Source organism: Hypanus sabinus, chromosome 29 (genome assembly GCF_030144855.1).
Source record: "Hypanus sabinus isolate sHypSab1 chromosome 29, sHypSab1.hap1, whole genome shotgun sequence".
In the NCBI taxonomy this organism is placed as follows: domain Eukaryota; kingdom Metazoa; phylum Chordata; class Chondrichthyes; order Myliobatiformes; family Dasyatidae; genus Hypanus; species Hypanus sabinus.
The window spans coordinates 4,205,574-4,223,452 of record NC_082734.1 but is presented as its reverse complement, the minus strand read 5'-3'; the positions used below and the strand labels follow the sequence as shown (position 1 = coordinate 4,223,452).

At 51.4% G+C, this 17,879-nt stretch overlaps 1 protein-coding gene across 1 annotated transcript in view; it reads right to left on the bottom strand.

Moving 5' to 3' along the window:
- LOC132382901 (transmembrane protease serine 6) overlaps window positions 1–2,217 on the bottom strand; it is an 84,146-nt gene extending 81,929 nt beyond the window's left edge. The window contains exon 1 of the mRNA XM_059953439.1: window positions 1,898–2,217. Coding sequence (XP_059809422.1) covers window positions 1,898–1,981 — 84 coding nt within the window. The 5' untranslated portion in view covers window positions 1,982–2,217. The remainder of the gene's footprint in view (window positions 1–1,897) is intronic.
- Window positions 2,218–17,879: the final 15,662 nt, after the last annotated feature.

Genomic DNA, 17,879 nt, shown 5'->3' with positions numbered 1-17,879 from the left:
TTATCCCGGGGGCTGCGGAATCAAGAACGAGAGGACACAACTTTAAAGTGGGGAACGATCTGGAAAGGACTTGAGGGGCAACTTTTTCGACACGGGAGGTGGCAGGTGTACGGATTGAGCTGCCAGACAAAGCAGTTGAAGCAGGTGCATCTACTACCCTGGTTGGGGAACATGAAACTTTCTCCCAGTGGCACCTCACTCACGGAGGGAACATCCTGGGTGGATGTGATGGACAGAGAAACATTTATATCGCATCTTGTCAGAATCAGAAATCACATTTACTTTCACCGAACTGTTTTGTGGCAGTAGCACGGCAGAGGCAGGGGAAAAATGACTATTTGTACAATAAATAAACTGTGCAAAAGAGGAACCGTGCGTAGAGCTCATGGATTCAATGTCCATTCAGAAATCGGATCAGAGGGGAAGAAGCTGTTCCTGAATCATTGAGTGTGGGTCTTCAGGCTTCTGTACCTCCTCCCTGGTGGCAGCAATAAGAACGGGGCATGAACGGGTGCTGGGGATATTCCCCACCTTCTTGAGGCATCGCTCCTTGAAGATGACCCGGATACTATGGAGACTGATTTTACAGCTTTCTGTAGCTTATTCCGATCTGGTGCAGGAGACCCTCCCCCCCCCCCATACCGGACGGTGAGGCAGCCAGTTAGAATGCTCTCCACGGTATATCTGCACAAATTTGAAAATGTCCTCAAACTCCTAATGAAATATCGCCACTGTCGCACCTTCTTTGGAGCAGCATCGACATGTTGGGTTCAGGATAGATCCTCAGAGATATCGACACCCTGGAACCTGAAACTGCTCACTCTTCCCACTTCTGATCCCTCAATGAGACTGGTGTGTGTTCCCTCATCCTCCCAATCAGTTCCTTCCTCTTACTGACCTTCAGTGCAAGGTTGTTGTTGTGGCACCACTCAACTAGCTGATATATCTTGCTCCTGTACGGCCTCCCGTCACCCCCTCAGACTCTGCCAACAATAGTCGTATTGGCAGCAAATTCACAGGTGACCCTTTTCCATTGATTAATCTTTTTAAGATGCCCTTACCAATTCAGACCCTGCAAGGACAGGTTCTTCCCCCTGCTGTTATAAGACTACTGCAATGGCCCCTGTTCAATAAATCGGACTCTTCACCTCACAATTTCCCTTCACACATTATTTGCCTATTGTGCACTTTTCCCCCCCAGAAACTTTATCCTGCATTGTTATCGTCTTTCCTCTTTTCTATCAATGTCCCCATTGGGTTGAAGCGACTTTTTTTTTTAAGATGGCGTGCAGAAAAAAAAAGCTTTCTCCCACACTGTTCCTCCACAGGTGTGACACCAATAAACCGATTTACTGTGCTGCGCAGTTTAATCACGGGACAATTTACAGTGCCCAACTGAGCTGGCGACTGGTGGGTCTCCGGGCGGTGCGAGGAACCCGCACGAACTCTTCACAGGCGGCGGCGCCTGCCTAAAGCAGGAGAAAGTCTGGCGACGCTGGAAATCCCACAGCAACGCAGACAACGTGCCGGAGGAACTCAGCAAGCCAGGCAGCATCTGTGGAAATGAAGAGACAGTCGACGTTTCGGGCCCGGGCTGATGGCTCCCGCTGTTTGTTCATTCATTTCCACAGTCGCTGCCTGACCGGCTGAGTTCCTCCAGCGTTTTCTGCCTGTTGCTTCAGAACCTCTCCTAATTTACCTGTTTATCAAGGTTATCGACAGGGGATTTTAGTAGCCAGCAGATAAACTGTTAGTTGGAGGTTTACCGTACGTGACTCTCCCGCTTTCCGGGGACCCAGGGTTGTTCAAGCTGGGGTTTCTGTCCGGGGAGAGGGTCTCGGCCCCTCCATTTCCTGCCAAGTCTGTCCCAGAGACGGAGGAGCCCGGTCTCACTTACCCTGTTGGTGCAGGGATCGAACTGGCCCCTGGGCTCCGTGCAGATGGTGTTAACTGAGATCTTGTAGGGGTCTTGGACGCTCATGTTGGATCCCCCCGGTCCCGGCTCTCCGCACCTGGCTAATCGGCCCCGGGGGGGAGACCGGGGCGAAGGTCCGCAAGCTGCTAGCCCCAGCTCAGACGGCAGCGGGTTGCCAGCTGTTCGGAACGAGCAGAAACTGTCCTTCAAAAACGAAACCTCAGCGCACAGCTGGCTCCCGAGCCAAGCCGGGACAAAAGGCGCAGCTGTGTTTGTATCCCTCCGGTCCTCCTAGGTGTGACGAGTATGCGTTGCATTATGTTTACTAAACATCAGGTATTTTTGTTTGTTTTTTTTTTCAGGGTTAAAAAACCTGTTCCTATATTCATTTAAAATATATAAAAGCAGAGGCTGGAAATTTGAATAAAAAACGCTGAAAATACTCCATGAGACCAGGAGACTTTGGAGCAGGATTAACTCATTCAGCCCATTGACCCTGGGACACAATCCCATCAGCCAACGAGAAGAGGCCCAAGCCGGAGGAACCCTAAGCAGATTATGAAACCATTTCATCAAATACCTTCACCCCACCCCACTAAAAAGTGGGTTCAATCAGTGGCCACCCGTTTCAATTCACGTCCCATTCTCACTCTGACATGTCAATAGACAATAGGTGCAGAAGTAGACCATTCGGCCCTTCGAGCCTGCACCGCCATTCTGAGATCATGGCTGATCATCTACTATCAATACCCGGTTCCTGCCTTGTCCCCATATCCCTTGATTCCCCTAGCCATAAGATACCTACCTAGCTCCTTCTTGAAAGCATCCAGAGAATTGGCCTCCACTGCCTTCCGAGGCAGTGCATTCCAGACCCCCACAACTCTCTGGGAGAAGAAGTTTTTTCTTAACTCTGTCCTAAATGACTTACCCCTTATTCTCAAACCATGCCCTCTGGTACTGGACTCTCCCAGCATCTGGAACATATTTCCTGCCTCTAACGTGTCCAATCCCTTAATAATCTTATATGTTGCAATCAGATCCCCTCTCAATCTCCTTAATTCCTGTCAGTCTGTGGCTTCCTCTACTGGCAGGATGAGGCCCCGTTCAGGTTGGAGGAGCAACACCGTGTATTCCCATCTAGGTAGCTTCCAATCTGATGGCTGAACATTGATTCCTTGAACTTCCAGTAATTGCTCTCCCCCTCCTCTCCTTCACCAGTTCTCTTTCCCTCTCTCATCTCTTTTCCTACCCATTACCTCCCCCTTCCCTGTCTTCCATGGTCTTCTACCCTCTCCCATCAGATTCCCCCTCCTCCAGCCCTTCTTCTCTTTCACCAATCAACATCCCAGCTCTTTACCTCACCCCTCCCCCTCTCCCAGTTTCACCTATCACCTACCACCTTCCTCCCCTCCCCCCACCTTCTTTACTCTGACCTCCCCATTTCCATCTCTGGTCTTGCCCTGAAACGTTGACTGTTGGCTCTTTCCCATAGTCGCTGCTCAGTTCCTCCAGCATTTTGTGTGTAGTGCTTTGGAAAAGGCCCTCGTTACGCCCACTCTTCACCTCCTGCCAATCAGTATCTTTCCTGTAATCCCACGGGCTCTTACCTTGTGTAGTAGCCTCATGTATGGCACCTTGTCAAAGGCCTTCTGAAAATCCAAGTACAGTAAATGACATCCACTGACTCTCCTTTGTCTGTCCTGCCTGTTACCTCCTCAAAGAATTCCAACAGGCAAGATGTCCCCTTAAGAGAACCGTGCTGACCTTGGCCTATATATTGATTGATTGACTGATTGGTACAGGTCAGAACAGACCCTTCCAGCCCACTGAACCACAGCTCTCAGCATCACCGATCCAGCCCTCACCGAGTTTAGAATAACCAATGAACCTACTAACCAACAACTAGCACAAAATGCTGGTGGAACACAGCAGGCCAGGCAGCATCTATGGGGAGAAGCACTGTCGACGAACAACAACACACACAAAATGCCGGTGGAACACAGCAGGCCAGGCAGCACCTATAAGGAGAAGCACTGTCAACGTTGAACCTACTAACCAGTATGTTTTTGGACTGTGGGAGGAAACCGGAGCAGCCGGAGGGAACCCACATGCTCACAGGGAGGACATACAAGCTCCTTACAGAGGACGTCGGAATTGAACTCTGAACTTCGACGCTCCAAGCTGTAATGACATTGCGCTAGCTGCCTCTCTCCCGTGATGTCCTATGCCTTCAACCCGATAGGCCAGGCAGCACCTTTGCAAAGAGAAAATGGGCGTTATCGTTATCAAACATTCCCTGACACAGGGAAAACGAGATGTGTACTTCCTGACCATTTTGGAGAGCAGCCCTATTCCCTCAGATGAGTGACCAGGGCCTCTGTGAGGTCTCCTTGGTCAGCGTCAGGCATGGCTGTTGCGTGATACACAAGCCAGGCAGCACAGTATGGAGAGCAAGCTGTTGCCCACGTAGCAGACTCCCCCTCTCCACTCGTCTGATGAATCCGAAGGAACGGCAGAGTTAGCATCAGCAGCACCACAGGAGCTGAACTCAAAGTAGGACTGCCTTAGGGACTCCAGCTCCGGACTTCTCCCTCGGGGTTTACTCCCAAAGCCTCCCCCTTGAGCGGGTAGAGCGGAGGTTCGAGATCAGAGTTTTCCTTCTCCTCGATGAGCTGCCGACCCCGGCTGATGAGCCTCATCTGTCCAAAGCGACGGTTTTAAGGCGCCAGTAACCCGCCTTTGCCCCTTCTGTCAGTCAAAATGGTTCCACTCAGTAGCTAAGCCACACGTGGAGGCCAGGAGCTGGACTTGGTTGTCAGAGGCTATTTAAGGCACATGCCATTGCGAGCATTTAATAGGTAGTGGGAGCATATACCCACCAACATGTGACAATCTTAAGGAAACAGAGTCTCTAGTTGCTTTAATATTCAATTCCTCTCTGACCTCTCTGCCTTCGGTCTCCTACACTGCTCCACCATAAACATCAGCAACAATATCTCATCCTACTGTGGGTAATGTCCACCAGTTAAACTTCCTGTCCACCCACCTCAGTCATTGCGAGACTGCGTCAGTCACCACGAGCTCATGTCAGTCACCCACGTCAGTCTCCGCGAGCCCGTGTCAGGCTCCATGAGCCCAGGGAACCCACATCAGTCACCGAGAGTTCACCCATGTCAGTCTCCGCTCACCCGTGTCAGTCTCCACGAGCCCAGGGAACCCACATCAGTCACCAATAGCCCACGTTGGTGACCAAGAGCCCATGTCAATCACCGAGAGCCCATGTTAGTCACCGAGAGCCCATGTCAGTCACCGAGAGCCCATGTCAGTCACCGAGAGCCCACGTCAGTCACCGAGAGCTCATGTCAGTCACCGAAAGCCCACGTCAGTCACTGAGAGCCCACATCAGTCACCGAGACCCCACGTCAGTCACCAAGAGCCCATGTTAGTCACCGAGAGCCCACGTCAGTCACCGGAAGCCCACGTCAGTCACCGAGAGCCCATGTCAGTCACCGAGAGCCCATGTTAGTCACCGAGAGCCCATGTCAATCACCGAGAGCTCATGTCAGTCACTGAGAGCCCATGTCAGTCACCGAGAGCCCATGTCAATCACCGAGAGCCCATGTCAGTCACCAAGAGCCCACGTCAATCACTGAGAACCCACGTCAGTCACTGAGAGCCCATGTCAGTCACCAAGAGCCCACGTCAATCACCGAGAGCCCACGTCAGTCACCGAGAGCCCACGTCAGTCACCGAGAGCCCATGTCAGTCACCGAGAGCCCACGTCAATCACCGAGAGCCCATGTCAGTCACCGAGAGCCCATGTTAGTCACCGAGAGCCCACGTTAGTCACCGAGAGCCCATGTCAGTCACCGAGAGCCCATGTTAGTCACCGAGAGCCCATGTTAGTCACTGAGAGCTCATGTTAGTCACCGAGAGCCCATGTCAGTCACCGAGAGTCCATGTCAATCACCGAGAGCCCACGTCAATCACCGAGAGCCCATGTCAGTCACCGAGAGCCCATGTCAGTCACCGAGAGCCCACGTCAGTCACCGAGAGTCCATGTCAATCACCGAGAGCCCACGTCAATCACCGAGAGCCCATGTCAGTCACCGAGAGCCCATGTCAGTCACTGAGAGCCCATGTCAGTCACCGAGAGCCCATGTTAGTCACCGAGAACCCATGTTAGTCACCGAGAGCTCATGTCAGTCACCGAGAGCCCATGTTAGTCACCGAGAGCTCATGTCAGTCACCGAGAACTCATGTCAGTCACCGAGAGCCCATGTCAGTCACCGAGAGCCCACGTCAGTCACCGAGAGCTCAGGTCAGTCACCGAGAACCCACGTCAGTCACCGAGAGCCCACGTCAGTCACCGAGAGCCCACGTCAGTCACTGAGAGCCCATGTCAGTCACCGAGAGCCCACGTCAGTCACCGAGAGCCCATGTCAGTCACCGAGAGCCCACGTCAGTCACCGAGAGCCCATGTCAGTCACTGAGAGCCCACATCAGTCACCGAGAGCCCATGTTAGTCACCTAGAGCCCACATCAGTCACTGAGAGCTCATGTCAGTCACCGAGAGCCCACGTCAGTCACTGAGAGCCCATGTCAGTCACCGAGAGCCCATGTCAGTCACCGAGAGCCCATGTTAGTCACCGAGAGCCCATGTCAGTCACCGAGAGCCCACGTCAGTCACCGAGAACCCATGTTAGTCACCGAGAGCCCACGTCAGTCACCGAGAGCCCATGTTAGTCACCTAGAGCCCACATCAGTCACTGAGAGCTCATGTCAGTCACCGAGAGCCCACGTCAGTCACCGAGAGCCCATGTTAGTCACCTAGAGCCCACATCAGTCACCGAGAGCCCATGTCAGTCACCGAGAGCCCACGTCAGTCACCGAGAGCCCATGTCAGTCACTGAGAGCCCACATCAGTCACCGAGAGCCCATGTTAGTCACCTAGAGCCCACATCAGTCACTGAGAGCTCATGTCAGTCACCGAGAGCCTACGTCAGTCACTGAGAGCCCATGTCAGTCACCGAGAGCCCATGTCAGTCACCGAGAGCCCATGTTAGTCACCGAGAGCCCATGTCAGTCACCGAGAGCCCACGTCAGTCACCGAGAACCCATGTTAGTCACCGAGAGCCCACGTCAGTCACCGAGAGCCCATGTTAGTCACCTAGAGCCCACATCAGTCACTGAGAGCTCATGTCAGTCACCGAGAGCCCACGTCAGTCACCGAGAGCCCACGTCAGTCACTGAGAGCCCATGTCAGTCACTGAGAGCCCATGTCAGTCACCGAGGGCCCATGTCAGTCACCGAGAGCCCATGTCAGTCACCGAGAGCCCACGTCAGTCACCGAGAGCCCACGTCAGTCACTGAGAGCCCATGTCAGTCACCGAGGGCCCACGTCAGTCACCGAGAGCCCATGTCAGTCATCGAGAGCTCATGTCAGTCACCGAGAGCCCATGTCAGTCACCGAGAGCTCATGTCAGTCACTGAGAGCCCATGTTAGTCACCGAGAGCCCACGTCAGTCACCGAGAGCCCATGTCAGTCACCGAGAGCCCACGTCAGTCACTGAGAGCCCATGTTAGTCACCAAGAGCTCATGTCAGTCACCGAGAGCCCACGTCAGTCTCTGAGAGCCCACGTCAGTCACCGAGAGCCCACGTCAATCACCGAGAGCCCACATCAATCACCGAGAGCCCACGTCAGTCACCGAGAGCCCACGTCAATCACCGAGAGTCCATGTCAGTCACCGAGAGCCCACATCAGTCACCGAGAGCCCATGTTAGTCACCGAGAACCCACGTCAGTCACCGAGAGCCATACTTTGAGTATTGAGTCCAGTTCTCATTGCCCAGCTGCTGGAAGGATGGCATTAAGTTGGAAATGGTTTTGAAAAGATTCATAAGGATTTACCAGGGCACGTGTTCCTGAGTTAGAGAGAGGCTGAATAGGCCAGGGCTTTTTCTTCTGAAGTGTGGGAGGCTAAGGGTTAAATTATAGAAAATCTTGTGGGACATAGACAAGGAGAGCAGACATAGTCCTTCTTGCCAGGGTGGGAGAGTCAATGCAGAAGGGTTCAAGGTGAGAGGAGAAAGGTTTAAAACGTGTTCACACAGGTGGTGATGAGTATCGTTGTCGTCATGGCTATCCCTCGAGGCCGAGGATGATGGTCTTGATCTACTTATGGGCTCTCAAGTGGTCTATGAGTCCAAACTTGGCTTTGAAAGTTCTTCTGCATTCAGGACAGGTGGTACCAGATGGCAGATCGGGCTTTGGTTGTTGCTGCTTCTCTTTACATTTTCTTCTCTTTTCTTCTAATTCTGCACATCTGTTGGCTTCAAAAGTTGCTGTTCCTTCTCAGATGATGGTTTGCCAGAGCTTCCTGTCCTTGGCATTGGATTCCCAATTGTTGATGTCAATGTTACATTTCTTCATGTTGACTTTTAAGACATCTTTGAATCTCTTCTGTTGTCTGCCACTTTTACGTTTGCCTTCTTTAAGCTGGGAGTGGAAGATTTGTTTTGGCAGATGTTCGTCTTTCATCGAAACAACATGACTGCTCCATCTTAGTTGGTTCCTGATGACGTAGGCTTCATTGCTCGTTGTTTTTGCTTCATTTAGCACGCTGACGTTGGTTCTTCTATCTTCCCAGCTGATACTTAAGATATTTAACATTGGACCTCTCCTCCAATGTCGACCTTAATGATGAGATCCAACATTGTCTTAAATGCACTGGAACAGCTTTTGGACATCTCCGAACAAGAATCTTTCATGATCGTGGCATCCGAACAGACACCAAAATGTTAGTGTACAAAGCAGGTGGTGATCCCAACGCTCCTGTATGCATCAGAAACGTGGACAACATACCGACGACATCTGAAGGCACTTGAACAGTTCCATCAACACTGTCTTGGTGGGTATGTGAAACGAGCTGCCAGAGGAAGTTGGTGAGGCTGATACTTCAACAAAAGTCACTTGGACAGGTAGATAGACAGGAAAGATTCCAGGGGACGTGGGCCACATGCAGGGAAATTAGGTGAGCAACCTGGTCAGCATAGATGTGTTGGGCTGAAGAGCCTCCGTGCGTGTGCTATAACCCTTTGACTTTATGACATCAGGTCACCCAACTCAGGAAGATACTGTTTAAACTCAGTTCTCGTTCAAGTGGGCTCCCTTGTAAGGTGCCTTCTCCATCTCCCTCTCTGCACAGAAGGTTCCTGCCCAGCCCTGAAGCTTCGGCCGGACCCTCAAGGCTGTAATCTGCTCGTGGTTGCCTTTCTTCCCCCAGCCACCTGTTTCCCTGACACCACAACCTACCCTGCTTCAACACTGAATTGATCCCTAAATCTATGGACTCTACAACTCACATTCTCAGTATTATTTATTTACTTACTTTTGCACATTGGTTGCTTGTCTGTCCTTGTGTGTAGGTTTTCAATGAATTTCTTTGTTCTACTGTGAATGCCCGCAAGAAAATGAGTCTCAGGATAGTAAATGGTGACATATACATACTTTGATAATAAACTTACTTTGAATTTGTTGTAAAGTGATATGGGGCAAGCGGCTGAAATGTAGTGGAAGGTGTGGTGGGCGATGGAGGATCTTTGAGATCAGTGACCTTAATTCTGTTAGTTTTAAAATAGCTATGGTTAGTTTTACTGATTTTATAGTAATTATTAGTTTTTTAAAGAGCTAGGACTGATCCACAAGTCCTAAATTGGGGCAAATCTACTTTTGGTGGAACTTGATAGGGAGAGGCTGTAAGTGGGTAAAGGGATGTCCGATACACAACATCAGGGAGCCACTACAAAGACTTGGCGGAGAGGGGGACAGGAATGGATGCTTAGTGTCCCAGGGTTTTGATATTTTAGAGCAGATACAGAAAGGAGGTAAAAGGGGGTGCGGGGATGGAGAGAATTCTTATGGATTGATGTGCATTTGGAAAACACGGCCAAATTAAGAGAACCAGCATGGTTTTGTGTGAGGCAAGTCCCGTGTCTTAATAACTGGGTTGAGTTTTCTGACAGGGCGACAGGGATTGATAGGTTGAGCTGAAGTAGGGAATGATTGATAAGGTCAAGTTCTTTTGACAAAGTGACAAGGGCAATTGGTAAGGTAGAGCTCTGGGTGTTGTCTACATGGATTTTAGTGAGGCGTTTGACGAGTTCCCTCATGCTAGGCTCATCCAGAAGATTAAGATGCATGGGATCAATGGTGAATTGGACATTTGTATTCAGAACTGGCTTGCCCATACAAGACAAGGTAGTGATTAAAGGGACTTATTCTAGCTGAAGGTCTGTCATTAGTGGTGTTCTAAAGGGATCTGTGCTGGGACTTCTGATGTTTGTGATATGTATAAATGACCTGGATGAAAATGTAGATGGGTGGGTAAGGAAGTTTGTAGATGACGTGAAGATTGATGGTTTTGTGAGTAGCGTAGAAGACTGGCAAAGAATTCAGCAGGAGATAGATCAGCAGCAGATATGGACAGAGAAATAGCAGATGGAGTTTAACCCTGTCCTGGAAGGTCAAATGTAAAGAGACAGTACTCTTTCAAGGGTAGTAGAGTTCTGAATACAAGTGGCCAATTCACCATTGAATGCATGCATCTTAATGTTCTGGATGAGCCTCGCTCTAAAATCCACGTAGACAACACCCACAGCTCTACTTTACCAACCGCCCTCGTCACCTTGTCAAAAAAACTTGACCTCACACAATGTTGATAAGCAGAGGGATCTTGGGGTCCAAATTCGTAGTTCTCTGAAAGTGGCTAAACAGGTTGACAGGGCGCATCGGAAGGCTTGCTGCAAGCATGCCTTTATTAGTCAGGGCACTGATTCAAAAGTCATGTTGCAGGTTTATAAAACTCTGGTCAAGCCACATACAGTTCTGGTAGGAAGGATAACGAGGCTCTGGAGAAGGTGCAGAAGAGGTTGACCAAGACATTGCCCGGATTAGAAGGCTATAATGAGAGGTTGAACAAACTTGGGCTGGTTTCACAGGAGCAGGCCGAGGGGAAATCTGATAGAGGTTTATAAGATTATGGGACACAAAGACCGAGTGGACAGACAGTATCTGTTTCCTCAGAGCTGAAATCTCTAATACCAGAAGGCATGCACTGAAGATGAGAGGGAGTAATTTCAAAGGAGATGTGAGGGTCAGGTTCTTCATAGAGAAGGTGCCTGGAATGTGCTGCCTGGGGTCATGGTAGTGGCAGATACATTAGAGACTTTTGGATAGGCACATGAATGGGAGGAAAATGGAAGGATGTGGACTTTATATAGGCAGAGGGGATTAGTTTCATTGGCCATTTGATTATTAAGTTAATTGGTTCGATAGTGTGGGCAGTACTGTACTATGTTTTAAGAGATTTTCCAGATGCTGGAAATCCAGAGCAACACAAACAAACTGCTGGAGGAACTCAGCAGGCCCGGCAGCATCTTCAGCAGGAATAAACTGTTGATGTTTTGGGAAGCGACTCTTCATTAGGACTGGCCATCACCTCACAGGTCTGCTGATCACCTCCCTCACCTCCATCCTTCTTCCCTTTCTCTCATGGTCCATTCTCCTCTCCTATCAGATTCCTCATTCTCCAGTCCTTTCTAAGCAGGTACATGGGATTAGCGTGGGCAGGCTTTGTAGTTAGCATGGATGAAGTGGGTCGAATGGCCCATTTCTTTCCTATGATTCACTCCCTCAACCAACGTCATTCAGTTTTCCTCAGAGGAGATTTGCCCCAGGAACTGTTCTTCCTCCAGGCTGGAGTAAAGTGGCTCCAGGCTCACCCCGTGGGGCAATGCAGGTGCTCTTCACTGCTACCTCTCTTCAGGGGCAAAGAAGGATTGGGACAGAACCAGGTTTATTATCACTGACATAGGCCATGAAAATTGTTGATTTGCTTCAGCAATACATTTCATTTGCACAGCTTGTTGTAAGACCATAAGATATAGGAGCAGAAGTAGGCCATTCGGCCCACCGATTCTGCTCCACCATTCAATCATGGGCTGATCCAATTCTTCCGGTCATCACCACTCCCCTGCCTTCACCCCATACCCTTTGATGCCCTGGCTAATCAACAACCTGTCTATCTCTGCCTTAAATGCACTCTATGACATGGCCTCCACATCTGTCTGTGGCACTGAATTCCGGCGTTACCCACCCTCTGGCTACAGAAATTCCTCCTCATCTCTGGGAGATCCTCCCTCTTAATAGAAATAACATCTGCATAACCATAAAACCATAAGAGGTAGGAGTAGAATTAGCCCATTTGGCAGCCATCGAGTCTGTCCACCATTTCATCATGTCTGACTTAGTATCCCACTCCACCCTGCCTTCTCCTTTTAGCCTACACACTGTGGCAACTTTATCAAGTCTTGTAGCTCCTGCACATAATAAAGTGGCCACTGAGTGTATGCTCATGCTCCTTCTGCTGCTGTCACTCATCCAGTTCAAGGTTTGACGTGTTGCGCATTCCAAGACGCTCTAGCACACCAATGTTGTAACTTGTAGTTTTCTGAGTTACTGTTGCCTTCCGGTCAGCTTGAACGAGTCTGGCTGTTGTCCTCTGACCTCTCCTATGAACAAGGCACCTTTGCCCTCAGAACTGCCACTCACTGGATGTTTTTCTGTTTTCACACCGATCTCTGTAAACTCCAGAGACTGTTGTGCATGAAAATCCCAAGAGATCGGGAGTTTCTGAGATACTCAAATCATCTCCTTTGGCATCAACAAGCATTCCACAGTCAAAGTCACGTAGATCACGTTTCTTCCCCATTCTAACGTTTGGCCTGAACAACAACTGAACCTCTTGACCATGTCTGCATGCTTTTCTGCATTGAGTTCCGCCACAGGATTGGCTGATCAGATATTTGCATTAATGAGCAGGTGCTTCCGGTCTCTGCTTTCATTGTTGCAGGAGGGATATCCACCTCTCCCTCTCCCCCCCTCTCTCCCTCTCCCCCCTCTCTCCCTCTCCCCCCTCTCCCTCTCCCCCCTCTCCCTCTCCCCCTCTCTCCCTCTCCCCTCTCTCCCTCCCCTCTCTCCCTCCTCCCTCTCTCCCTCCCCTCTTTCCCTCCCCCTCTCTCCCTCTCCCTCCCTCCCCCTCCCTCCTCCCCCTCTCTCCCTCCCCCCTCTCTCCCTCCCCTCTTTCCCTCCCCCTCTCCCTCTCCCCCTCTCTCCCTCTCCCCTCCCTCCCCCTCTCTCCCTCCCCTCTCTCCCTCCCGTCTCTCTCCCTCCCCCTCTCCCTCCCCTCTCTCCCTCCCGTCTCTCACCCTCCCCCTCTCCCCCTCTCCCTCTCCCTCTCTCCCTCCCCTCTCTCCCTCCCGTCTCTCTACCCCTCTCCCCTCTCTCCCTCCCGTCCCTCTCCCTCCCCCTCTCTCCCTCTCCCCCTCTCTCCCTCTCCCCCTCTCCCTCCCCCTCTCTCCTCCTCCCTCTCTCCCTCCCCTCTTTCCCTCCCCCTCTCTCCCTCTCCCCTCCCTCCCCCTCTCTCCCTCCCCCTCTCTCCCTCCCCCCTCTCTCCCCTCCTCTCTCTCCCTCCCCCTCTCTCCCTCTCCCCCTCTCTCCCTCCCCCTCTCTCCCTCTCCCCTCTCTCCCTCCCCTCTCTCCTCCCCCTCCCTCTCTCCTCCCTCTTCCCTCCCCCCTCTCCCTCTCCCCCTCTCTCCCTCTCCCCCCTCTCCCCCTCCCTCCCCCCCCTCCCCCTCTCCCTCTCCCCCTCTCCCTCTCCCCCTCTCCCTCTCCCCTCTCTCCCTCCCCTCTCTCCCTCCCGTCTCTCTCCCTCCCATCTCTCTCCCTCCCCTCTCTCCCTCTCTCCCTCCCCTCTCTCCCCCTCTCCCCCCTCTCTCCCTCTCCCCCACTCTCCCTCCCCTCTCTCCCTCCCCCTCTCTCCCTCCTCCCTCTCTCCCTCCCCTCTTTCCCTCCCCTCACTCCCTCTCCCCTCCCTCCCCCTCTCTCCCTCCCCCTCTCTCCCTCTCCCTCTCTCTCTCCCCTCTCTCCCCTCTCCCCCTCTCTCCCTCCCCCTCTCTCCCTCCCTCTCTCCCTCCCCTTTTTCCTCCCCTCTCTCCCTCTCCCCTCCCTCCCCTCTCTCCCTCCCCTCTTTCCCTCCCCTCTCTCCCTCTCCCCCTCTCCCTCCCCCTCTCTCTCTCCCTCCCCCTCTCTCCCTCTCCCCTCTCTCCCTCTCCCCCTCTCTCCCTCCCCCTCTCTCCCTCTCCCCCTCTCTCCCTCCCCGTCTCTCTCTCCCCCCCTCTCTCCCTCCCCCTCTCTCCCTCTCCCCCTCTCCCTCTCCCCCTCTCCCTCCCCTCTCTCCCTCCCCCCCTCTCTCCCCCTCTCTCCCTCCCCCTCTCTCCCTCTCCCCCCTCTCTCCCTCCCCCTCTCTCCCTCTCCCCCTCTCTCCCTCCCCTCTCTCCCTCTCCCCCCTCTCTCCCTCTCTCCCTCTCTTTGGGGGGTTCTGCTGTGCTGCTTGGTAGGGATATGACGGGTTCAGTGCTTCTGCTGGAACAGGTGGTGGGGGGGTAACGATGCTTTTGCTGTTGCTTCTGTGAAGGGTGGGCTGGGGGTGGGGTGGGTGTGTTGGTTTGGGGCTTCATAAGATCATAAGATATAGGAGCAGGTGTAGGCCATTCAGCCCATCGAGTCCATTCCTCCATCCAATCATGGGCTGATCCAATTCTTCCAGTCATCCCCACTCCCCTGCCTTCTCCCCCGTACCCTTTGATGCCCTGGCTAATCAAGAACCTATCCAACTCTGCCTTAAATGCACCCGACGACTTAGCCTCCACAGCTGCTTGTGGCAAAAAATTCCAGGAATTTACCACCCTTGGACTAAAGTAATTTCTCAGCATCTTGGTTCTGAATGGACATTCTTTAATCATGAAGTCGTAGCCTCTTGTCCTAGAATCCCCTACCCTGGGAAATAACTTTGCCATATCTAATCTGTTCAGGCCTTTTAACATTTGGAATGTTTCTATGGGACCCCCCCCCCCATTCTCCTGAACTCCAGGGAATACAGCGCAAGAGCTGTCAAACGTTCCTCATATGGTAACCATTCTTGAATCATTCTCGTGAATCTTCTCTGAACCCTCTCCAATGTCAGTATATTCTTTCTAAAAATAAGGAGCCCAAATCTGCACCCAATACTCCAATTGTGGTCTCACGAGTGCCTTATAGAGCCTCAACATCACATCCCTGCTCTTATATTCTAAACCTCTAGAAATGAATGCCAACATTGAATTCGCCTTCTTCACAACCAACTCAACCTGGAGGTTAACCTTTAGGTTATCTTGCATAAGGACTCCAAGTCGCTTTGCATCTCTGCATTTTGAATTCTCCCCCCATCTAAATAATAGTCTGCCGTTTATTTCTTCCACCAAAGTGCATGACCATACACTTTCCAACATTGTATTTCATTTGCCACTTCTTTGCCCATTCCCTCAAACTATGTAAGTCTCCCTGCAAGGTCTCTGTTTCCTCAACACTACCCGCTCCTCCACCTGTCTTTGTATCATTGCCAAACCTAGCCACAAATCCATTAACACCGCAGTCCAAATCATCGACATACGTCGTAAAAAGCAGCGGTCCCAAAACCGACCCCTGTGGAACTCCACTGGTAACCGGCAGCCAGCCAGAATAGGATCCCTTTATTCCCACTCCGTTTTCTGCTGACCAGCCAATGCTCCACCCATGCTAATAACTCCCCTGTAATTCCATGGGCTCTTATCTTGTTAAGAAGCCTCATGTGTGGTACCTTATCAAAGGCCTTCTGAAAATCCAAGTACACCACGTCTACTGCATCTCCTTTGTCTACCCTGCTTGCAATTTCCTCAAAGAATTGCAGTAGGTTTGTCAAGCAGGAATTTCCTTTCAGGAAACCATGCTATCTTTGCCTATCATGTGTCTCCAGGTATTCCGTAATCTCATCCCTAACAGTCGATTCCAACAACCTCCCTACCACTGATGTCGGGCTAACAGGTCTATAGTTTCCTTTCTGATGCCTCCCACCCTTCTTAAATAGCAGAATAATTGTCTTCTACACTCTGGTTGATCTTTCACTGATCCTGTTACAGTTACTATTCTATAGATTTGCTGAGTATGCCCACAGGAAAATTAATCTCAGGGTTGTATACGGTCACATATTTACTCTGATAATCAAAGTTACTTTGAACTTTGTGATGGGCAGGTGGAGAAGGAGAAAGAGCTCGTGTTGGTGTCTGGGGGCGTGGAGGCAGGTAGACATGGGAGGATTAGGAGGAGAGAGAAAGGGGAAAGAGGAGAAGCAGGTTGTCTGAAGCTGGAGAATTCAATGTTCATGCCGTCAAGTTGCAGAGCACGCAGGTAGAACATGGAGTACCATTCCTTTATTTGTGTCTGGTCTCACCCTGATAGTAGAAGAAGCTAAGCTCGAGAAGGTCAGTGTAGAAATGTGAAAAGAGATTAAAATGGCTTCTGGCCAAGAGCCCCAGGCAGTCACAGCAGACAGAGAACATGTCCTTGGCATCTTGGCCAGTGCTTGGTCTCACTGTTGTAGCTGAGAGCACTGGATGTAGGAGATGAGGTTGGAGATGATGTGTGTGAATGTGTGCCTCACCTGGAAGAGCTGTTCAGGGCAGTGGATGCCGGTGAGGAATGAGGGACGAGGGATGTGAGTTACACTGGCTGTAGTCGCAGGGGAAGGTGCCTGGGGAGGGGGCTGAGTGGGTGAACCAGGGAGGGGGCCGAGTGGGTGAACCAGCGAGGTATTGAGAGAGGTCCCTGTGGAAAGCAGAAAGGGTTGGTGGCAGGGTCAAATAGAAGCTGCTGGAAGTGTCATAGAAAGAGACGTGGGTTGATGGGTTGAGAGGGAGGATGAGGGAGATCTCTCCCTGTTCTGCCAGGGTGGGGTGAGGGTAACGCGGGGTGAAGAGCGGGAAACAGAGGGCTTGTGTGTGACGTCTCCATCAACCTCAGTGAAGGGGAAGTCCCAGCAGAGATGGAGTTTCTGTTCTCGAGATGAGGCGTTCCGCTCTAAGGTGCGTTCCTTTTCTCAGAGAAGGGGACTTCCCCTCGCTGAGGTTGATGGAGCCCTTACCCTCCCCCAGCCTCCTTCTCTCTCCGGCCGATCTACCCAATTCCTCCCACTTGTATCCCAGCCCCTATCACTCTGTTCCTCCCTCCTCCACTTGTCCCTCCTCCCACCTCCCGCTGTTCCCACCACCACTCTTACTCGGTTCCATGGTCCATCTTCCTCTCCCCCCCCCCTGCCATCACCTCCCATCCTCTGTTGTTATTCCTACTCTTCCCTCCTCTATCTGCCTATCTGGCTCCACCAATCACCTGCCAGTTCTTACTCCATCCCTTCTCATCTCGTTTCAGCTGCCCTCTGCTCCAGCAGCCCAGAGGAAGGGTCTTGCCCCAAAATGTGAGGGAAATGGCCCGATCAGGAGTCAGACTCCGGTTGCTGGGTTGCAAGTCCAGTACTCTACCACCACAGTCTTAATACACAAGTAAAATCCTGAAATGGCAGGCAATAAGCAGACATCAGAAAGCAATGAAAAGAATCGAAAGGACTAAAAAAAACTCTCTCTCTCTCTCTCTCTCTCTCTCCCTCTCTCTCTCTCTCTCTCTCTCTCTCTCCCTCCCTCCCTCCCTCCCTCCCTCCCCACTAAGGGAACAATGTCTACCCCTGCTGGCCAACCCCGGAATAGACTGGAGTCCGAACAGAAAACACTAACTGTTTATTTCCATCTGCAGATGATGTTGGCTCACTCAGTTCCTCCAGCATTTCATGAAGATTATTTGGTTACAGGATATGCACATCTTGTGGAGCAGCTTTCTCGGTCATTTCAGAGGGCATTGGGAATTGTCCTTTGATCCAAGGGTCACGTATAGGCCAGTCCAGGGTGGAATGGCCTATCTCGTTCCCCTGATAATATTTATTTATTCTGATAGTTATTAATAATAATAACATTTATCAAGCATTTTTCATTCAGATGATA